The 24,106-nt window shown below is 39.5% G+C and overlaps 1 protein-coding gene across 2 annotated transcripts in view; it reads right to left on the bottom strand.

Annotated features, from left to right (window-relative positions):
• ANO6 (anoctamin 6) overlaps nt 1-24,106 on the bottom strand; it is a 93,375-nt gene that overhangs the window by 8,508 nt on the left and 60,761 nt on the right. Inside the window, exons 11-20 of one of the 2 annotated variants that reach the window (XM_032688514.1) lie at nt 22,283-22,428; nt 20,728-20,805; nt 19,044-19,269; nt 17,972-18,141; nt 17,324-17,421; nt 15,518-15,648; nt 14,518-14,723; nt 8,593-8,792; nt 8,033-8,138; nt 2,568-7,116 (exon numbers count right to left, since the gene is read on the bottom strand). In XM_032688514.1, the coding sequence (XP_032544405.1) occupies nt 6,910-7,116; nt 8,033-8,138; nt 8,593-8,792; nt 14,518-14,723; nt 15,518-15,648; nt 17,324-17,421; nt 17,972-18,141; nt 19,044-19,269; nt 20,728-20,805; nt 22,283-22,428 (1,568 nt within the window). In that variant the 3' untranslated portion in view covers nt 2,568-6,909. Of the gene's footprint in view, nt 1-2,567; nt 7,117-8,032; nt 8,139-8,592; nt 8,793-14,517; nt 14,724-15,517; nt 15,649-17,323; nt 17,422-17,971; nt 18,142-19,043; nt 19,270-20,727; nt 20,806-22,282; nt 22,429-24,106 lie in introns of those variants that run through there. The other variant, XM_032688515.1, reaches the window with a different exon arrangement.

Below are 24,106 nucleotides of genomic sequence, written 5' to 3'. Positions count from 1 at the left end.
TGCAGTTGTGCAGGGCATTGTTAAAGACACAACCCTGCCACTTCAGCTGTGTAACCAGCTCAAGTAGGCAGGCAAGTCCTTCTTTTTTAAACTCACTAAAATAGCTGTGGGATGAGGAGCACATTTAGTCACATTTTGGTAGACTTCTTGAGGCAGAGGCTTCCCCACTGCTGGGCTGCCTCTCCCACTGCCTTGTCCCTACTTTCCACCCTGCATGACCCTCTGTTGGGCTAGCTGTGTGGCCACAGCCATCTGTGCCAGTACAGGCATGTGTGTGGCTGCACTGCCCCACCCAGCAGACAGCTGCACAAAGGGGTTGGCAAGAGGCAGAGGGAGAAGGCAGGGAGAAGGCAGGGAGAAGGCTTATGCTGGCATGGCTGCCAAAATATTTTCACAGAACAAGTAACCTTAATCCTTGGCTCACCTCTTGGTAGCCAGGGTGCTCCAAGCTCTGTAAAACCTCATAACATGACAAACCCCAAGCGTCATTGATCCTCAGAGGAGGAGGTGAATGTTCAGGGCTGAATGCTGGGCTGGGGGGGTATTGGTCACAATTTCCACTGACTTGCCAGGCTCCAGCAAGTGAGGATCCTGCAGTGCCCTCACCACAGAGACTTACAAGATACTGTTCCCTCAGAGCAGCCAGACTGGTTTAGAAAATGACTGCATGAATGAGCACAATATGGCTGTAACAGGAGACCAAATAGGATCCCAGAGAATGGGGAGGTAAGGCGATAGCCACAGGTGGCTGTGGCTCCCACCACAGCTTATTTAGCCACTTATTGTGAGAGGTCCATCCAAAAGCTGAGAAATTACGTGAGACATGGATACTATGTGAATACCTAAAACCACCACCACCAACAAACCAAAAAAACGTTATGCTATCATGGTTGGCTGTAATTTCTCCTGTGTTGCATAATTTAGTATATGAGTTTCTTCCTCCCACCCTCCCTGGTGTTCCCCCCTCACTACAAATATGCTCTTCATATGCTAGAGGTGGCTTTTTGGTGTCCTGGCCTGTGCATGCTGCACCATGGAATGCAGTGGGATTTTCTCTGTGGTCTGTGATGTGTACTTTTTCTTATTTTTCTTCAGCATTTAGGATATTACCATAACCTACATATTTGTAGAGAATAGTATATCTTGACACGATTGATGCAATTACTGACCAATAAACTGTAACTTTAATCCTAGCAATTAGCATTGCTTTTACAGGATAGTTGTATGAGAGAATGCAATAGAAATTGTAGAAAGTAACTTTAAAAGGCTCTTCTTTGATGCACTTCCTGCTTGCAAATAAAAACCACTTTCTTCAACTTTCCTGAAAAGGATTTTTTACTATTATCAGGCTACTAAGACATATTATTTTCTTATGAGGAAAGTATTAGTCGAAGCCATGTGGAGGTTATTTATGACTAATTACATCCATATCTTTTCAGTGTTTTTTGTACCTGCTATGGGTCCATGGTTGAGGTCCATATAAATGCAAGTAAATACAAAGCTTGTAGCCAACAACACTTGCTCCCCTGTATTGGAAAAGCAGCCTTATTTAGTAGACAGGAAATGATAGAGGGGTATACCAGAGAAAAATCTTGACTTGGCGTGAATTGCTGATACCTTTGCTGATATATCTGGTGATCTGCAGGCAGAGCACACTAACAAGGTAGAGTGAACCAGTCACTGAAGTGAGACTGGCAGGCATGTAGTTTCCAGGGTCCTGCTTTTTAGCCTTTTTGAAAACTGGGACAACATTTGCCAGCTTTCAGTCAGCTAGGACCTCCCCAGATTCCCAAGACCACTCAAAAATCGAGTATAGGCTTTGCCATGACATCAGCCAGCAATTTGAGGATTCTTGGATGAATCCCATCAGGCCCTATAGATTGGTAAGGATCCAGCTGGAGCAGATTCCGCACAATTTCAGGGTCAACTGGGAGTTGATCATTCTCGGAGTCATGGTCTTCCAGCTCAGGGCACTGTGACTTGGTCCGTCATCCATGTTGAAGACAGAGGCAAAGAAAGTGCTAAACACCTCTGTCTTGTTTCCGTCCCTATTTGTGAGGTGACCATCCTCATCCTGTAACAGGCCAACAATATTTATACACTGCCTATTGCCATTGATATATTAGAAAAAACTCTTTGTATTGTCCCCCACACTTCTGGCAGCTTCAACTCCACTTGAGCTTTGATCACACAAATTTTCTCCCTACAGTGGCAAGCAGCATTTCTGTATTCTTCCCATGCCACTTGACCTTGCTTCCACTGGCGATACACCTTCCTTTTTTGCCTTATTTCCAAGAGAAAATCCCTGCTCAGCCAAGCTGACCTTCTTCCTCACCTGCTTGACTTCTGACATTTGGAATTGCCTTCTCCTGTGCCCTTAGGAGGTAATGTTTAAAAAGTGACCTCAGATGGACCCCAGCACCTGCAAAAACAGCAGAAGCAGAAGAGAACTGACAGCTGGCTGTATGGATGGCAAGGAGAGACAGAGTGGACTGCCTGGAGGTGGGAGCACCACAGACTCAGTCAAGATGAAGAAATAAATGATGACTCTGAAACACAAGACAGGGTTTATCATGACATGAGTGAAAGGGTACAAAGACCTAAACTGTTTATTTGTATGAGAACATAATGGTCCTTGTCATCAACTTGGTGTTGGAAGGAATGACTTCCATCTAGGAGATGCATTAAAAAGCAGGAGATAAATTTCAGCAATAGTAACAGTTTAACAGAAAAAGATTGAAAAAGAGGATGAATATGGAAATTAGACGGGGATGACATTGTAATAATTTAAATGTGGCATTTGGCAGCAGAAGTATCGTTCACATAAAAACACACAATGCTAACCAACATCAGATGTACTGTTATTTTAAAATAGACTTTAATGACAATAAATACAAAGAAATCTTAATATTCAGAAACTAATAGCGAACATTCTTAGAAAAAATACAAAACATACATTCTTACATTCTGAATTTTATCGTCATATACACAGTCTAAAATAGTGACAATAGTCTGTAACTTATGGTTCTTGTTAATGCAGTGAAACTATCACTGGTCCAAATTCACCCTGACTTCAATAGATCTGTACAAAGTAAGAGTCTGGCCTACATATCAAGTGTGAAAAAAAAAAAAAAGGTAACACCAATTTAAAACAAATGTTAGTTTTCCCTTCAAGCAGATCTTTAATTAAAATGACCCAGCCTAAAAAAAAAGTTAAAAATACTCATTTTTTGGCAACTGCCTCCCCCAGCATTTTGTTCTGATGCCTCTGCAGAGCTCCCTGTGTACAAGCAAAGCACATTTCAGCACTTGGAAGTAGAGGCTACAGAAATTGCACAGCTTAAATCAAGCTATTAAAATGCAATTATTACGCACTCTGTTGATTTTCTCTTCTCACTCAGAAATCTGCTGTGGATAACACTGTGCACATGGCAAACTGAACAGAATTCCTGATGTAATGTCTTCTGAAATGAAATGTTACAGCCACATTAGCAAGGAGCATGGCATTTCAGAAGCAAATCACTAGAGCAAAAAGTTAATGTTGACTAGGTGATGCCCACGCAGCACTCACTGCTCTCTTCAGCCTAGCTCTGGTTTCAGCTCTGCAGACTGAGTGCCTGACAGTGACAATTAAGTGCATATCTAAACCCTGCTTTCTGGTTCAGTTTAAACCAAGAGGAAGTCAGTCCATGTGCACTGAGACCAGTCTGTGATGGGGAGAACTTCTCAGAAAATGGGGACAAGTGGAAGACCACTTTCAAAAGCACACTTGTCATTTGAACAAAAATGGTTATGTAGAAACACATTCAAAGCTGATTAGGATTTTATTATGGGAGGAGCTCAAGTCACAGATACACATGCTTTGCTGATGTAGCGTGGTTTTTTAAATCCTTATTTTAAAGGCAGGAATATAAACTCCGGATGACACTGAGGGCCAACTCTCCCTTATGGAAATGGTGCCAACCAATGTAAAAAGGAACAACTCGGAGACTCCACAGGAATCAAACAAGGAGCAAAAGACCAGGCACTCCTGAAAATCAGCCTGAAGCTCTGCCATTGCTCACAGTATGACCCCAGGCAAGACACTCAATTCCTTTTTTCCTAGTCTCTTTACCTCTCAAAGAAGGCTACAAATGCTACCAGAAGACCAAATAATTACCTGAAATGGTCCACTTTGCCCTGCATTTTTCCCTCCCTTACCACAGGATGCCTTCTTTCCTGCCCCAGCCTTCTAAAATAGCATCTGGAAAGGTATTAAAGGCACACTAGTGCTGTGATCACTGACGGAAGAATGAAAATGGCATCTCTCATCTGAATGCCACTGCACATGGGAAAGGGCCAGCTGAAAGCTAAAATCAAAAGCTCCAAGTACGAAAGGAGCTGACTGTCCTTTCTAACCCAACTCATTTTGCACAAGAAAGTCCTGAGTATTTCAATAAAATTGTTCCTTGAAACAGTTGAAACAGTTTTTTGGAAAGAAACACTCTTTTAACCAAAAATTTGGTATGCCATGTGCAGTGACAGGACCAGAAGCAGTGGTCACAAACCAAAACACTTTTTCATGGTGACTGAACACTGGCACAGGTTGCCCAGGGAGGTTGTGGAGTCTCCATCCTTGGAAATACTAAAAAGAAGAAAAGAAGACTGACCTGGCTGAACAGAGAGCTTTGGCTGGTATCATGCAAGAAAGGAGAGTTTAAAACCTTTGGAAGAAGGGGCAGGCAGCTCAGGAGGACTACCAAAGATGTTGTGAGGTTATACAGGGAGAAAATTAGAAGGGCCAAAGCACAGCTAGAACTTCATCTGGCTACTGCTGTAAAAGACAATGAAAAATGTTTCTATAAATATATTAGCAACAAAAGGAGGACTAAGGAGACTCTTCATCTTTTATTGGATATGGGGGAGGAATACAGTAACAATGAAGGAGGAAAAGGCTGAGGTACTTAAAGCTACCTTTGGCTCAGTCTTTAGTAGTCAAACTAGTTGCTCCTCGAGTACTCAACTGCCTGAGCTGGGAGACAGGGACAGGGAGCAGAATGAAGTCCCCGTGATCCAAGGGGAAATGGTCAGTAACCTGCTGCACCACTTAGACACAGACAAGTCTCTGGGGTCGGACAGGATCCATCCAAGGGTACTGAGCTGATGCTCATGGTTTGGACAGACATACTGTTCACTGGGTAAAAAACTGGCGGCATGGCTGGGCCCAGAGAGTGTTACTTAAAAGACGTGTAAATGTGGCACTCAAGGACATGGTTAAGTTATGGATTTGGCAGTCTTGGTTTGATGGTTGGATGATCTTCCAGGTCTTTTCCAACCTAAATGATCCTATGGTTCTGTACGTTTCTCTTCAAAAGACAGGCTTGAGCTACACAGCAGCCAGTATTTGGAAGTTTTGCTACAAAATTCAAAGGTTTGATTCCTTCTGATTATTAATGGAATAATATTTATCTTATAAATGCTACTTAGTTTCTGCAAATGAACTTCTTAATAAGTAAAAAGCTATATAAATAATGTGCCTAAAAATTCTGCCAATCTATTGCATTTAAGAAGAGTACAAAATTACAAACACAAAGCAATCACCTGGTTTATAGATTACAAGCATAGTTTTGCTTTTTTAACAAGATTTGGGTTTTTGTGATTTACAGAAATTTATAGAAATTGGTCCATTAAAACTGTTAAAAGAGAAAGCAAGTTAATAATCTGGAATATCACTGCTGCAGACACATAGCAGCACTCTACTTCCCTATTTCCCAGATTGCAGCTGGTCCCAAAATAGCCAAACAGATCTGAAGCCTAATTTGAAGACGACTGATAGCTGCAGCCCATGCCTCCACGCCTCTAACATCCTCCCCTGTTATTTAAAGCTTCATAGCATGGTTAAGGCCTACTAAATGGTTTATTCCAATCTCCAGTTTCAATAGATTCACAGTCTTGTCAGAATTCACTTTATCACACTATGTTGTATCATAACAGGTCCAGTTGCACTTTCGTCCCATGTCAAAATCTCAGGGAAGAGCGCAGTGCTCCTGGTGTGAGAGAAATGCAAAAGACAGCCCTCCACAAATATCGATTTAGTACGTGAAAAGACTTTTAACACTTATTGCTTTTATAGGTAGGAGACCTTCAAGGCTTTGGGCACTTAGTGTAGAACGGGCAAGTCAACTAATGAAAATACATGGACTGGGGAAAGATAAAATGCCTGAGTTTTTACTCACTTGGAGTGCTGTAAAGTTAGTTTGTATGCATTGATTTCAAAGGCAATTCTCCTGTTTACACTGAGATTGATGAACAGGATGGGCTTACAGTCCTGTTGCTTCTTGTGATCCAAGTCCATGATTAATTGAAATATCTTGTTATCCATTTAAGTCTCAGTATGCATAGGTAATTCAGGGTAGCAAACAACTGCTCTTAGCCTGTCAATTCCAATGGCTTAACAACATGATTTTGAGTTGTATTTTCTTTCTCTTCCTTCATATTTTGGCTTTTCCTCTTCATTTTATAGCTGAAGTTTGTATTAGCAAGCAATCAAAACTCCTTCATTAGATGTGATGATATTCTTATCACAAATCATTTGTATTCCATTCAAACTAGTTATCTAGTAGCTGATGCCTAAAAAAAGTACAAAGCACTCTATGTATTTGGGAGTTAATCTGCATTGCCTTTAGATGATAAGTAATTTTTATCTTCACGTGTTAAAAAAAAGTCCCACTAAAGCTGTTTTAAAAATTGGTAACTCTAATCAGAGTTGCAGTGGTTGCATTTGTCTGAGGGAAACTGGTAAATGAGTAGGTAACAGTTACAAGAAATAATGTTTAGTAAAGAGAATGAATCTAGAGTGTTTTATTAGCTATAGGTAATATCTGGACAGGTCGTAGTTGGCTAAATACTGTTATTCTATATGAAAATTACTTATTCAGCTTTAGGTCGGAAAGTGCTGTCTGCTCCTTTGGTAACTTTGTCAGCTATTTTACCCATGTTTTTTTTCACAACTTTGAGATTGTTCTCGTGCAAGAGTTTTTGTGTGAGGTACTTCTCTCGTTTGACCTTGCTCTTGGTCTTTTGTGATACATCCGGAATTGCATATGAAATAATAAACTTCACAAAATATATGACATGCTGGGAAAGATGAAAATGAAAAAATGTCAGTCAGGCTGAACAGGACATTATTATGATTATAAATGAAATGTCACATTATCTCTTAAGACTCTAAGCTGATTCAGTACCAGTATCTATCACAGCAGAACAGTATTTTAAAAAGATATGACTAATCAATAGAATAATTATCTGATAAACAAGAATTTCTGATTTTCTAACTCTGATTTAAGCAAGGACTTCTCTACCTGTTTTGGGGCAACCTTGGTACCCAGTGCTTCCGCCCTGCTTGGAAAAATTGGTTACAGTTTCTTATAAGATTTTTTAGGTTTGTTCAAATGACTCTGGGGCAATTACTTTGCTATGGGAACTCTGCTCTAACCAGCTGCATGTTTCTGACGACTTCAGTAATCCTTGGATCAGACCCTAAGCACATTTTATAATTAAATAATACCTAATATTTCTCTCCCTTCATTTTGGACTGACTCTCATCTTTCATAAGCCAAGTAGAGGAAAGAGCAATTGTTTTTTGACAATCACCTAGAGACTCACCTCTTGCAGTGACTGTTTCTATAGACTTCAGTCTGCTAGTGCACATGTATTATGTATATACATTCATGAGGCTGTGTGCAAATTTCCTCTCAGTACATGTGAAAATATTTTTGGTGCAACTATCCCTTCTATTTCTGCTACTGAAAATAATTTCACAGCTCTTGAGAAAAGAAGCTGCAAACACGTGGGGCAATCCTCAGCCGATATCATAACTTCAGGGACTTTTTTTTCTAATGGTGCTACACTTAATTTACAGCTCCCAAGCTCTGGCCCATGATAGCACACATCACCAGCTCTGATAGCTGTGCCTGGACAGAATGTCTCTGAAGGATTTTCTGCCAGGAGGGAAGAGACTAAATAAGTAATGCTCAAAACCCTGTACACTGACCTCCATGACAATGATGAAAGCCAGCTTGGCTGCAATGACATGCCAGTAGTATATGTTGTGCTCATATTGGTGTTGGTGACCAGGAGGGTAGCGGAGATCCCGGTATCTGAAAGCAACGTGGGAAAGTCAGGAGCTTGTCTCCGGCATCTCTGCAGTACAACACTGTGGCCAGAGGATGGAGCAAGACATGTCGCTGCTTAATGTATCCAGGAACAGTTAGCTCAGGAAACTACCGTAGTGGGTAAAATCATTTCTACAGATGAGCTACATTTGGCTGAAATATCCTATTTTTGCCACTTCATTAAGAATTACTTATAAAAAATTAAAGGTGCTTTTTTGGAAGACTATCAATTATGAGAAAACCAAATCAAAGTAAGAATTTTCTGAGTAGCACAAACTTATGGATGAATACTTCATCTCAGTTCTGCCATTCAAAATATGATGGCTTTTCCTGTGTTTTAACATTTCTTACTGGATATTGTTAATTGAATTACATGATTTGGATATCAAAAAAATTATTTTTGTCATTGGAAAATGACAAATGCTTATTTGATACTTGCCTGCATGTCGTTTGGTTCCCAAACCAAGGGGAAAATGGCTTGCTTGCATTCTTGAAGTCTGATATATTGAAGATAGAAAGCGTGCTGTTTATATACCCTTTCATAGTGTGACTGCTGTGACTCCCATAAGGAGGGACCGAAAAGGACCAGTAATAAACCAGACGAGGAATCATGTCAGATGTAAAAGCAATGATCATAGCCTGCGTTTCAGAAAGACAAGACAAAAAAGCAGAACGGCATTAAAGAAATAAGCCTTAATATACATTCCTTTGCCATATATTTAGTATCTCAAAAGTTAGAGTATAAGCTAAAAATAGAAAATATGTGCTTTTCCAGTCAGTGGTTGTTCATTCTGTAAATGAGCATATAGTCTCTCACAGGCACAAAACAATCTCTTTCTGGCATGTGCACTCTGTAGAGTTTTTAAATTACACTAGCTCTTCTGGATGCCTTAAAAAAAGTTATACTATAAAACGTTTTCTTTTTCTCATGAGCATGCAAAGGACATTAGCAGCCAAACTCACCTTAAAGTACTCTAGGGTAACCTTAAAAAGATGTGCTTGTTATCAAAAGTATTGATGAGATACTTAAAAGAAATCCTGCCTGATGAAACTCATGGAAACAATAGAAGAGTTCTTCAGTAATAGAACACTAAATTTCACTAGGATCCCCGATGTTCGAGTAAAGGAATTAAATAAATTAGATATATACCTGATCCATCTCTGACCCTACAAACACATCACTCTATCCGAGGGGCTATCAAGTCCAAATTCATCTTGTTGAAACTTAGGAGTTGTTGCCTCCTAAGTTTCAGTGTTGTACACGTGGAAACTGCTCTTGATGCCAAAATAATTTTTTTAGTAGCAGCTGTATAGTGTTGTTTTATGTATGACGTGACCATTTGTTTTTATGTTGCTTCCAAGAGAGTTCCTGTCCTACTCAGTCTGCTAGTCACAAACTGGGTAGGAAATTTGATCTGTGTGTTTGTTGTGGGAAGTGTTTTCTGAACTCATGAACTTCCCAAAACATCCTATTCTGGAGGACAGGTTAACTATGTTTAATCCAGTCTCCTCCCCTGCAACTGCAAGTTCAAAGGGTTTCCCTGTAAAGAAGACTTTCCACTGGCAAGATCTGCAGCTGAGTGCCTAGCAAGAGGCTGCCCATCTCTGATGCCCAGCACCTTGGAAGGAGCGACCAGCTGCACTCCAGGACTGAAAGAGAACTGTTTTGCCCCATGCCAGGGTAAAAAAATTACTAGACAACATGGTTGGAAAGAACCAGGGCAGAGACATGGAGGAGAAATGTGTGAAGTAGGGATCTAATGAGATCAGGGGAAGGGAGCTTTAGGCAGAGATGTATAAAAGGTGTAGAAAAAAGCTACAGGAAAATCATGGGACAGAGGTAGGGTCAAAGTTAAGCAGTAATGGGTAACAGAGGAGCATAAAAGCTCCTGTGTATTTTATTCCTGGGTATTTTATTCCTTTTCATGCCAGTCCAGAATTCATGAAGTCTATATTTCCTTATTTTCATGACATGGGGCAAAAATTGTCAACATTTGTGCAGCATTCCCAGCCAGACAGCCCCAGCCTGAGGAGGTATTTGTAACACTTGTCAAAAAAGGGAAGGGGAGAGAGGAGAAAGGGTGAAAAAACCCAATGCAGATATCTCTTCTACAGTTCCTTGAGCAATGCATTGATGGCAGTGCTAGATAAAACAAACTCCTGCCTCTGCCTCTAGCAGTTCACTTGTGCCCTGTGCTGGCTTGGGCATTCCTGGCCCTGTGCAGCAGATCAGAATCGTGGTGCTGATCTACAAACTACAAATTGGGAATCTCTGCTGGATCCTTTCCCTGATCTGGTTCATCGTGTGTTGATCAAAATGCTGGTGCCGGCACAACACAAGAGACAGTAAAAAGGGGAAAAGACAGAAAAGGGAAGGGAAAGGGCAGGGAGTTGAAAAGGGTACAAGATCCACCCTACCTCAAGTAGCATCACTGCCAAATGACAAACACTGTCCTACTGTCTTACCTTTTGAGTTGGCTTTGAAAAACCTGAGAAGCTAAACTGTACTTAAGATAAAAGTTGCAGAAACAATCTTTTTGAGACTGTGGTCCAAGATCAATATTTGGTTCTCCAGAATATTGTTACGAGTGAGTTCAGCTGAGAGAAAGTTAATTTGGCTGATGAGAAAGAAAAGGGAGGCATCCTAAGACTAAAATAAACTCACTGAAAATTTTCAAGGATAGGGTGTTTTTGTTGTACTGCATTTTGGCTTAAAGCAAATGTGGTTGGCATGCACTTTTAAATACTGTTTTTAAGCATTACATACCAGTATGAAATGAAGTGAAAATTACGTGTTGTTTATATTTACATGCTGAGTAGGTGTTTTTGACTGACAAGAAATATATATCACTGTGTCTTGCAGTTGCAGGGAGACGACCCCACAGCTAAATTATTGTTTTTATCTCTGAAGAAGAGTTAAAAGTAGGGTACAAGTAGAGTACTTGTACTTTGAGCTACAAGCACAGAAATTTTTTGTTAAATATATTTTCTTTCTGTTCATTAGTTCATCTAGTCAGACCATAAATGAACTATTAGCAACTTAACATTAAAGCAAAAAAATCCCTGCTTCCTTTCAGCAAAATGAGTTTGATGGTGCTTTTTGTATCCTTTAGAAAGATGCTGGAATATGGTATTTACACAGCTTAATCTTGATCTTACTGATTTTTTTTTTTTTTTTTGCAAGGCCCCAGGTTTCTCATCATCCTACATCTGAACACTGTCTCACTCTCCTCCCTCTCTTGAAATGATCTCCAGATGTGCTCTGGAGAGCTTCAAGGACAGAAATATGAAAGCTAATCCTGCGGCATGCTCTCAAAGGAAAATTTTTTCCTCTTGAATTATGGGCTGCATTTCAGAGTATTGCGCTGGAGAACTACAAACAAACAGCACATTCTTTGCTTCTCAAGCTTTACTGCACACAGTTTTCCATTTACACCATAACTAATTAAAAGCAGTCTTCAAATCAACAACAGATGCTTTGGTATCATGCAATAGCAAGTCCAGTGCCTGAGTGGCAACTCTCAAAACTGATAGCTTTGCGCAAAAGTTGCTTACAAGTTACGAGCAGGTGTTACAAAGGTTATGCATGAAGGAGATGACACACCACTGAAGTCTAATCAGCTGTAGCAAGTCATGTAGAAGAGAAGAAACAGTTTCTGTGTACTAAGGAAAAATCAAGTCAAGGATGGTAAAGGAACGACCTATATTAGATCCTGGATGTCAACCAACTAAACAAACATACTTAAAGGAAGAAAACTGCTTCTAGCATTTGGTCTAGCACATGACTTTATAGCCCACACTTCATTAGCAAGAAAGGTCCACAACACCTGCAGCAGGGCTGTTTGAACATGACAGTCTTTGGTGCTGAGCCCTTTGCACACCAACAGCCCCACTGAGGTCATCAGCAGATACCTTGTGTTCACACTGACATTAACTGCAGAAAGCTGGGCATGAACACATTCCTAACAGGAGCCTACACAGGTTCGAGTTACCATAAGGTCACCAAAGCCACTTTAAGTCTGACCTGAATAGTGTAAGAACTACGACTGAGGTATAAGATTTTAAATTAATCTCGAGATGTATATTCAACTTCTAATTTCATCTTGGTATTACAAGATCCACCTGGATTGACTAGGAAAAAGTTAGTTTATCCAATAGCATAACATATTTGTTTTTCTTCCAGAGCACAAAAAATTTTTCTTCCTTTTATTTTACAAGTTTTCTAGCGGTATTTTTCAAAAGAGAATATTACTGATCCAATAAGTTGCCTCTACTTGTAACAATGCTAGATCAAGCTATGCTTCATCTGTGAATTTGCATTATCTGCTGGAATTTGCATAACTTGCTGGGATAGTTATAATTAACTATTTTTTGCAGAAGGACTAAACCAAGAGCCCCAAAGTATCTCTGGTGCCACCTGATTTTGCTAACAATCTGAACACATTACCAAAGTTGCATCTATTTTTTAATTTTTTAATCTTAACACCAGATTTACTAGTAGGCCTTGGATGTTCACCTGCCTATGGAACAACTGGATTTATGTTTGGCTTGCCTCAGCAGAGCAGCGCAAAACAGACTGAGCGTATGCTCAAGCTTGCTGTCTGTCTCCTAGATTCTCTTGTAAATTTTCCATCCTTAAGTTCCCTTTTTCCCTTTGACATTTCTCTGTACTTAATTCTCTGCCTTTATGTCCTTCTGAGACTCCTTTCTACATCCTAACTGTGTTTACCATACCTGTTCAATTGTTATAGTGCCAAATAAAGTTCTGAACAAGAACAATTGCCATTTTGGGAGATCTTCAAATATCTGAAAATACATCTGGTAGCTGAGGCTTACATACAAAATTTTCCTGACCACTGAAATCCACTGTAGACTCTTATTTCTATATGGAACTTCCCTAAGCCACTGATATAATGAAAACAAGCCACTGAGACCATGATAACCCAAAAGGAAGTCAGGTCATCGAAGCTCATATATCCTTTTTTTAAAATTAGACTTGCACTTTCAGGGGCAAAGCAAAGACTTAAAGCAGAGGGGAAAAAATATGCAGGGATACTCATCTGGGTGCAGGAAAAGGCAGCACATATATCTGTCCCTATATTATTTCAGAAAAGCAGAACCCCTGGGGTTGAGACCTCAGATGAGCCCAAGCATTACAGAAGATGCCTGAGATACAGGAATATAAGTTTATTTCTTATTTAAATTTGAATTGCCCTTTTACTTGAAATAAGTCTCCTAACTATCATGTTAATATCTATAATAGAGTGCTCAGTTTCATCTCTCTCCTCTTTCCCAAAGTCCACTATTCTCCAAACAGACAGAGCCTCCTGTGAAAGCGTGGGCTAAGATGAACTCTTGTCTTCAGACTCAACTGCTTTCTCCAGAAAATCCTACCGAGTCAGTAAGGTTCTGTTACTGCAAGGACCAGGTCCTGGAGGAAGTGACACACCTTTCAGTGAATTGGAAGGAATCCCTGATCTCACTGATAAACAGCAGAAAACACTGACCTCGTTGAAAAAGGTTATTCACCATGGATAGTCTGTGGTGCAGAGGAAACCAATGGTCACTGCTCCTCTAATAGGCCATCAGTGACAATTTTTTTATAAGTTAATACATACTAGTTACTGTTTAAGAATAAGCAATCAAATAATCCACAGTGGTAAAGTCCAATGGCTTATTTGGACACAGCCTATGAATAAGATCTTGGTGAATTAATGATATAGGAAATTTGAAAGGTCTGAATTTCATTGTTAGTAGTATATTCATCAGACTTTTTCCTTAAATATTTTAAAGAAACTTGTTTAAAATTTAACTTCTTTCCTGTGTACTTAAAAATTTTAAGTACAACTGAAGAACACATTAGTTTGCAAATTCTCAGAAAATTCATGATCTGCAATTTTGAGTGCACAATTTTTAAATACACAAGAAAGGAGCTGAATTTCTGTTTTAAGAAATAACAATCAATTATAACATAGTTAAACTTCAACTTTCTTTTTTTTTTTTTTTTTCAAAATTCATGCATTTAGCTATGGACTGTCAAAAACCCCTCTGCACTATATGCTATAATTTTAGGAAAGATGTGCTACATTCTTCACAAGTAACAGATTTTTCTGAAGATGCTAGCAACTCTAAACACACCTTTTTCTTTAGGTATAATATTTTAGGCAGCAGACATATTCTGTTTCTAAAACTCCTGGAAAGTAACTGAGAGACTATTTACATGGGCTGAAGCCTTAAGCAACTGATGTTTGTAAATCATTTACGATTATTTAAATTACATTACCACATGCAGCATTCCCACATTTGGACATAGGACCTGCAGTGAAGGCATTTTATCTTTTGCAATTGTTGGCATTGTACTTACATTGGTGACCACAGCCAGAATGGCTATGCCCTGCAGGATGGGTTGCCAGGCACCAATGTCTTGTGCCTTCTGTGGAACCATGCGCCTGAATTGGGTTGTCAGCTTCCATGCATCCAACCGGATTTCCAACATGTTGTTAATAAGAGCCAGAAGAGGAGCCAGGGGGAATGATGCCACGAACAGAGTCACAAAGCCAAACTGTATAACTGAGAGGGAGAGGTTATATACATCGGTGAGGCTTTCACTTACTGGAGATAAGCATGTATGAGCATGTATAGTTTATATACTCCCACTGCAGGAAAGAGAAACAAGAAAGAGTAGCTGGGTTCCAAGTGAATCTTCTGTATGAGAAGATAGGAGCACAACAGTACTGAAAAAACCTGCTAGGCAAAGGGGACAGGAAAATGTTACAAGTCACAACACACCAGGACGAACTATTCTGGATATTTAAACATCCATTTCTTTCTGATGTCTTCATCATGAAGACCTGAAAATCTAGTGACTATCTGTCTTGGTGTTGTGCTGGAAAGCCCAAACCAACAATCATGTTATTGGTGTCTGGGTGCTGCCACAAGTACACTGGAAATGCTGTGATAGAATGGACGGTGGCAACAAACTGGAGCTCTGCCAACTCCCAAGTGACCAGCAACAAATCCTGGTGACTGAAGACCTCTAGGAGAGCAGTCTGACACGGGGTTCTTCTGTACAACACCAGAACATGATGGTGGTCTGCCTTCTGGGTGCATTCCTCAGAGAATGGGGCAAGGAAGCAACAGTACCCCTTGCACAATCATGTGCTCTTTCCTAGTTATAAAGTGGGTTGAGGCTTAGCTGCTTAATAAAAGCTTGTAAAATCACCTGTAATGGCTCATCAAAACTTGCCTTTGAAAACATTCATGTCTCCTCTGTCTACCTTATTAAGCATTGCTTGTATGAAGATTTTTTTAGAACATGTTCGTATCCAGCAGTGGTAAGGAATACAAACTAAACTGCTACTTACCCATTTCAAGATACTCATAAAACAATCCAAGTTTTCCAATGGGCTGCAGGTGGTAGTCTTCTTCCCAGCGTGGAACAACTTTTTCTGATCTAGCAGCTGCAGAGTATCTTCCAATTAGGTTCTTGACCAAGCTATCAGCCAGGGAGAAAAAGAACACTAACACTGGTAAAATAACCTAAAAAGTTCAGTAAATGAAAAAAAATGACATTTCTGCTGTTACAGCTTTAAACATAGGATATAGTTATTTCTGAACTACTGAAAACTTCCTTCAAACATGAGTATAATCTTTGGTTGCCTTATCCTAAAAGTGGTTATTTACAAACCATAAATAAAAGTGTAAAGGAGTGATATATCAGCATCATAGTGATTTATACTTAAGTTGTAGAGGAAAATCATCACATAAAATTCAAGGTAACAAAAAATCAAGTTAAATGTAGGATGGTGGCTAGAACGATTAATTCTTTCTGATCACACAATTCACAGAATCACAGAATGGTTGAGGTTGGAAGGCATCTCTGCCTTGTGCAGGCAGGGCCACCTAAAGCCAGTTGCCCAGGACCATGTTCAGGTGGCTTTTCAGTATCTCTAATGATAGAGACCGCACAACCTCCTTTGGCAATGTGTGCCAGTACTTGGTCACCCTCACAGTAAAAAAAGAGGGGCTGGGGGCGAATGTGTACCAACAGAGAAAAAGCCAAAATGGTTCTCTTTATACTTGCAGACATACAGAATGAGAGAGCAGCTAAGAACTAGATCCAGAAGGGGTATTCAGCATTTCAACATGTAAATGTCACCCTGGGAAGTGAATTAAAAATTCCGGTCAGATGAATATATTTTCTGTACACAGATAGGGAAGTCAATTGTCTATGGCTGGAGCTCACATCTGCAGGCGTGCTCAGTGTGGGAACCCTTTCTCAGGTAAAAGAAGATGTTGAAAACAAGGATGAGTCTACAGGTCTACAGGTCTACTCCACAACCATTAGCGTATACAGAGCATTGTGGTCTGGAGGTGCTGTATCTCAACAGAGCATCCTAGTCTCAACCCTACACAGTATTTATGACACACTTTGTAGTGGGGTTACTGTGCAGTCAAGGAAGACAATTTGTGGGCTTGGAAGAACCACAGCCAGAAGGCTGTGCTTATGGGCTGGTGCCTATGGCATTCAGGAGTGTATGAGCAAACTGGGAGCTCCCTACTCCAAGCAACATAACACTCACTGATTAGCACGAAATAAAGAATAAGTCATGGGAGAAGGAACAGAGTCCTTGATAGTATCTTAACCTAAATTAAATCGAGGGCATTCGTGGTTAGCACTCTGCTTATTGCTTGCATTAAAACATGAGAGATCTAGAGATCTACTCCAATGAAAGAGAATGTATAGGCATTAGGAATGTCAAATATGACTGTAAAACTAAATGAGTTAAATTAGTAACTTATACATGACTTTTAAAAGCCCAGTGTAAAACAACAAATCATTCTAATCAATATTAAGCAACAGTCTTCAGTTTAATATTTTCAGAGCTTCTATGGCTTCAGTTTTAAATATTCAACCTGAAACCCATTGAGTTTGACTTGCTGAGGAAGGAAGAATTTCTGATTAGAACTAAAATGAGTCAAAACAACAGAGACAGGACTCAGACTACAGACCAAAATATCCAAATTGTCTAAAAAGGCCCCAAAGTATGTCTTATTCTTTTTGACTACAATATGCACTTACCAAACTTAGTGACCAAGTCCCTGAAGGCACCAAGAAAACAGTATCTTTCAATTATGAAATAGCAGATTACTTAGTAGTTTGAACTTACGGAAGAAGCACTTCTTGAATATTGTTCCAGATAGCTTTACCTCCTACTATGATGGCAAGCTGGGTTGTGAGCTCAAGAAGACATCCACCTGGATCACACTGAAGGTTGGGAGAGACATGAAAAACTTTTGAAGTTGGGTAACTTTTCAGGCATGAATGAAACATTTAAAATAATGCATTCCTGGTTTATTATATTAACATTTCTTAAAGTAATCCAAGAAGACTGTCTAGGCAAATCTTTCCAGTAAGGTATGCAAAAACCAATTCCAGGCCACATATAGTCACATTTGGTAGGTTGACAGGACACTACTGAAAGAGTGAAATACCAGGTGAAGTCATGCAGCTCTGTGCTTTCACCAGGTGGGGGTCAACCAGCAGAATAGGAATGCTTCTACTGATGTTCTCCCCTTCCTGTGTGCCAATTCACAGATTGTAGGACCATGGTAAAATATGTTTTTCTGGATATGTGTAATACATTTTACATTTCTAAGCCCAACTGGTCTTGTGTCATATTCTATGCTAAGGGCTACTGAGGAGGCAATTGGCTTGGAAGGCAGGCACCTTTTAAACCCTTATGTTAAATATGCATAACTATGTTTCATGTTATACACTCTGCAGAAGAATACCTGGACTAATTATACATTCTTACCTCTTCATTACGATACTTTCCCAGCCAATAAACTGGATTTCCAGGGTGACCTACAAATTTACCCTTAAAGAAGGCTATGTAGAAGCATGAAGAATAGTAGTTGACAAATTGGAACAAGAACATCTTTGTGGTCAGACTGTTTTCATAATCGGTCTGTGTCCTTGGAAGTTCTGCAATGAAAGAAAAGTAAATAAATAAAATAATAATAACCCCCCCCCAGCCTACAAGTAACCTACAAGTTGCTTTAGAGTCTCAGCTGCAAAGTATCTGTATGCCTCGTATTCCTTAATATGACTGAGAGCACTATAAATTAGATTGTGCATAATCCTCATGTATACTAATATACTATACCATTATGCTAATTCTAAAACTACGTGGATTGTAAAAAGGAAAGAACTAGCTCCCCAACAATAAAGAAAAAGAAGCAGCAAAAATTCTGGTAACTCAGGGGAAAAAAAAGCAGCCAAATCCAGCACACTCAGGAAAGATGCAAATGTAACACTTTGAACTGATGAAAAAGTATTAAATGAAATTATATTAAAACAACACACTACTTCACATATCTAAAGTAAAATAGCTACTTTAATGTTGATGGACCGGATAGAAAGAATAATATTATTTGTGACTGTTTATCTGTTTAAAAACATCAGAATGGTATGTAGCTTTGGAACTGTGACCTTATTTCACTTATTACAAGATAGATATTTTCCCCATAAACAAAAGTTAATGTAATTGAATGTGTTATGCCTTCTGATCTCTTTTCATAAAGCTTGGTTGTTATAGTAATTTTCTTTGCTTTGTCTGTTTCACAAGCACAAAAACTGTAAACAATTGATCTTTCATGCTGCCTATACAGGGACTTTTCAGGCAAAGAGCTGAATATCATATTCCTTTGATATTAAGAAAATCCATATTGGAAAATTTCTGGGTGGTACTGTGTGATCTGGTGGGAAAATTCTGAAATATGTAGTCCAGGTTTTCATTTATCAAAATACTTATTATATATATAAATGCTAATTTTTTTCTAGCTATTTTACCCCAAGTTTCTATCTGAGGTACAGCAGCTGCATACCAAAGTCAGTAATCAGGATTGCCACTTTTTCATAGATGATGTTGAGAATCATAATGACTACAAAGCTGATGACAGAAGCGGTTACTGAAGTGGCTGTCTGTGGAGTCAGGTACTTGCGGATCGCCTCGGTTCCACTAAGGTGCTGTGACAATGTTGCAGAGAACACCAGGAAAACTGAGAGCCTGTAGACAATGATTCCAATAACTGAAGCAATAATCAAAAGGATCTGCCAAGGGAATGCAAGAAATATGTTAATGTTCAACCATTGGCTTTAGGAAAATGTGAGTTTGAAACACTCTTTACAATGGGCAAAAGGAAAGCAATTTTGTGCCTGTTGTTCCATTGCAAGAGGATGGTCAAATAAGATAGAAGGCAATAAAAAGAGAATCCATAAAAGAAGCCTTTTTTCACGGATCATAGTCAATCTGCAGGAAAGATGGTCTGTTTTATGGCTAATAACAAGGTTTGGACTGATGTGAGCATAATGATATCTGTAATCAAATCTTACACCTTAAGACATGATGGGAGAAAACTCCCTCTTTTGACATTGAGCAATTGGCAGAACAGCAAAATGTACTAGCAAGTCTGCAGTGATTATGGAGGGGGCTGCACATTCTCTTCCATGTGATACTATTACAGACTACAGACCTCTCAAAGGAATAGACAAATTTTAAGCCGTCATGTAGTCTGCAGGAGTTGTAATAATGATCCATGCACCCCATCTTGCTTGTCATCTCTTTCTGCTTCTCCTCCTGCTTTTATTTCTTCATAGTTCTCTAGCTATTATTCAGTTTGAGGTCCACAGAGATGTGTATCTTTTTTTCACTATCTCAGCAAACTATCATGAACTACCTCCCCTGACTCTGCACACACTAAGAGTGCAGTAACACAAATGATAAACACAGACCAAATATCCCCTCCAATCTGAAGTCTTACCCATTTAAATCCAATTGCAAGTCAGTATTCCTTCCTTTGTGTTTCAACTGTGTCAACACTGAGGCTCTCCTGGGCTGCCAGACACCACTCTATCTCCTCTCACCTAGGATGAGGTCTTTTTCAGCTGCTGTTTGTGCTACAGAGGAGGAGGACATGCAGGATGCTAAAACACAGAGCTTTTCAAGGCGATCTCTCTGGGCCAGCTCACTGTGTTACGTGTTGTTTCATGGGTAACTGTACGGCTTTCAAGGTTTGGTTGTAAATAAAGTAGCATTTCTAGAAAATTAGAAAGCACGTAGCTTTGCTCGGTTAAGTGAAAAAAACCCAAAACTGAAAGAGGTCATGGACTATGAAACACAATATGGAAGCACACAGATGGAACAAGAAGGATAGAAACTAGCAGGGAGAAGAGCATATAAACCAAAGTCCTTCCCTTACTCCCCCACGCCACAAAATGTAAAGCCATTTGCCTTAAAATAATGAGGGAAAAACCAATGGACCACATTGACAAGCATAACTCACAAGCTACAGCTGCAGGATATTTTGATACCGTATGGTAATGAGTACTGGGTGACTACAGCTACCTTCTCCTTGTGGGTCCATACCTTATGGGCTTGATTTATGCATCAGATGGAAATTCAACTGAGCCTGTTCCATTGTCATTTTTTGTTCAGTTCAGAGGATCACTTTTTAGACACTTACTAGAAAAGTGAATTCATGAAGGGAAAGAGTAAGAGAAGAACTTTACCCAGAAGAAGATGGCACTTGTACAGAAAGTCATCCGTATGCACTTCCCACAGGCAGTGTATGGCACATGTTCTTCTTGCTGTAAAAGAAAGAAATAGATGAAGGATGCACCCAGTCTTTCCTTCCTATTTTTTTCTGTGCTCCAATTAAACTCTTTATGATATTGAGGACAGAAAAAAAAAAAGGAAAAAAGGATCTTGCTTTGTTTCCTTTTCTGCTCTGTTATCCTAGAAATTCAACATTTATTCATGATTTCAGAAGTCTTGCCTGATTACAAATGTCTTTTCTTGCTACCCATTCTAAGATAAAAATTACTTCCATACAGGCCGAGTGTCCTCAGCTCTTACTGGCTTCGGCCATGACAGGATGCATAGTCCTTTTGAATGGATCCATCCTTCTTGGCTGATTATGGCATCCAAGGTCATTGTCTTTCAAACTTCAATGACTAATTTAGCAGGTACTAAAATTTTAGTCCTTGATATCTGTATTTCTCAATTTATTCCATAGGAACAATTGGATGGCTTCTCCAAGGAAAATGCCTACCTCAATGTGGTGCTGTGAAAATTCAGAATCTTTATAGTATCTCTGAGGATCAAAATAAAATACTTTAGCATATTCTTCACTCTTTGAACTCTCTGAAAGGAACTTTCTAGCTATGACTTCATACATTCAAGGTGGCATAGGTTTATGAGCTTTTAAACAGAATGAGTTTTTTGATAGTACAAGATATAAAAAGAACACCTATATAGGATAGTTTCAATTGAGGCAGTTAATTTTGAAACTTTTCAAGTGCCCTCTAATAAACACTAGTATAACGCAGATGGAATGTGAAAGCAATGCAAATGATCAGATAAACAACAGAGTAATATCTTGAAAGAGAACAGTAAAAAGTGAAGCTGAGCTTGAGTGAGCTGCTGAAGCTAAAGCTACTCAAAATGTATAGTAAATAGAGATCTAAACTAAGATCCTCATAAATACAAATCCTATTTCATTGAAATTAGAATTATCCTTGTCTCTGCGAGTTATTAATCTCTGTTATTAATCGTAATTACATCCACATGCATTCAGCAACACCAGCTATTTGTACATGTTTCAAACAGAAACATCTTAGATTTAAAAAAGTCTTGGCATGATATATAACAATGGAACATGTTTCCCTCTATTTCATCTTTTTTTTCCTGATGCATTCATAGGCAAAGATAGCAAAAGTTCTGTGACCTTGGGCTCTGGCAGCAACATTGAATCGTTTCTTGGGGTATTTAATAAAGTAGACTTAGTTTCATAAGCTGGGGAAAATGCCTACTTCTGTTTATTTATAACGGGAACCTCAGCAGTGCAAGTTGCTCAAGCAGGCAACTACTTTAAGGTGCTTACAATTCAGTACAAATTCCCTCCCCAAGCATTTGTACTTTATAAGTTCACTATTTTCAGCCCAGTTTATCAACTTGAAGCACTGCTGATTTACAGGTTCTAGTCCAGATTCACCATTTTCATAGTGTTTGCTCACAAACATATCTATTGCAGTAACCATCACCAGTTATCACAGTATTCCTTACCTGTGTGATTTCATTCATTACTACATGAGTGCACCGAGCTTCATATTCTGGGCGAATTTGTTCTTCTTGCTCCAAGTACTCAACTGTGTCCCACTCATACTCCAGTTCAGCCTGCCGTCGCTTCCAAAACTCCAAAAACAAAGTAACTGTCCAAAAGACAGACAAAATGAGCAATACCATGTGAGTATTAGACACTGCTTGACCCCCTGGACTAAAACATGTGGCTCAGTTTTCCATACAGCCTTCCACAGACATGGAATAAAAACCCTTACTGGCTAATGCAATGGTGAAAACAAATGGATCTACTTCTTTATGCAACTATGGTTTTGGATATATGTGTACTTTAATAAGAGAAACCTGAGGTGTAATAACCACATGCTAAAGAATGTATACACTTTTTTAATATATTTGTTTTCTGTATAAGGCTAGAATACGAACACTTGGAATTTCCTATTACAAATTGCTTTTAAAAAGGTTTATCATGGGATGCTTAAGAAAGCAATTTGGTTGAGTAGGTGAAGACAAAATGCTAGAGAGTGCAGGACTTCTAGAAAAATAAAACTTACTATGCCAAAAATTATTACAGGGAAGAGCTCATATTCATTCGAGCTGTGATTTTTGTGTGGACAAATTATCACTTCGCAGACTACAAGAAACAAGGATGGTTCAGGTAAAGCAGCTTAGACACAGCTGCCCTTCCTCCTCTGATAGCATGAATCTGAAGGGACTGCAGCTCTTTTGCATGGCATGGAGCTTAGAAACTCTCTGGGCTGGACCAGCACTTTCCTTGGTCTGTGCTCCTCAACTGGAAGCACTGAGGGACCAGGTACACAGATGCCTCAGTGGTACTGGCTAGACATAGAATCATAGAATCATAGAATAGATTGGGTTGGAAAAGACCTCCAAGATCATCAAGTCCAACCCCTGATCCAACTCCAATTACTATATCATGGTACTAAGGGCCACGTCCAATCTCTTTTTAAAAACCTCCAGGGATGGTGAATCCACTACCTCTCTGGGTAGGCTGTTCCATGAATCCAGTCAAACTCATTACTTTGTCTCAAAACATTAGGCAGATCTGGCAGCAGAGGCAATAATAAACCCGGCTGGTAAGGCTGGGAGGAGCTCAGGATGATGGGTGTCAGTACCATGCTCTCCAGTACACCTGGATGCTTCATTACTGAAAACAGCTCATCCTCAGATTAAATGAGTGGTGTGACTCTGAAGTACTGGTTCCAGGAGGAGTTAGTATACCAACACTGCACTCATTACTCTCATTGTCTGGGACTAATTAACCTTAAAATAGTTTTTTTTTAATTAGGTTGGCCCCCTCATCCTGAATGATGAAACCTTAATGGCATGCAGTTACAAGTCCAAACATTAAAGGTTATGTCCAAAATCTGGTGTGGTTGATAATCCTCAAACTGAAATATTTATAACCCAGGAAAATTTATGGCCTGGGCTGTGAGATGACCTTGGCATTGCACACTGGCAAAACCCCAGGAAACCCTGCTCCCCTGGCTATTCAGGGGCCTCTTTCATAAGGACTTTTCATCTACTTTATGATTAATAGAATCCGCAAGGACATTTCAAGCAGTGGACCAGAGGATCTCATCTGCTTTCATAAACCTCTAACTGCTGCCTAGCCCAAAGCACAGGAAACTACAGGCTATAGTAATTTGGTCCAGCTGCAAATTCAGCTGCTACTGGAGAGCCCAGAAGTGCAGGGACTTCTTCTGTTATGATAGCCTCATGTGCTAACAGTGAAAGAAGGGCACATAACACAGGAACAGCTCTCCCAGCCCTGATACAAAGACAATTTCT

Source organism: Chiroxiphia lanceolata, chromosome 5 (genome assembly GCF_009829145.1).
Source record: "Chiroxiphia lanceolata isolate bChiLan1 chromosome 5, bChiLan1.pri, whole genome shotgun sequence".
Classification (NCBI taxonomy): domain Eukaryota; kingdom Metazoa; phylum Chordata; class Aves; order Passeriformes; family Pipridae; genus Chiroxiphia; species Chiroxiphia lanceolata.
This window is presented reverse-complemented; position numbering and strand designations above follow the sequence as displayed.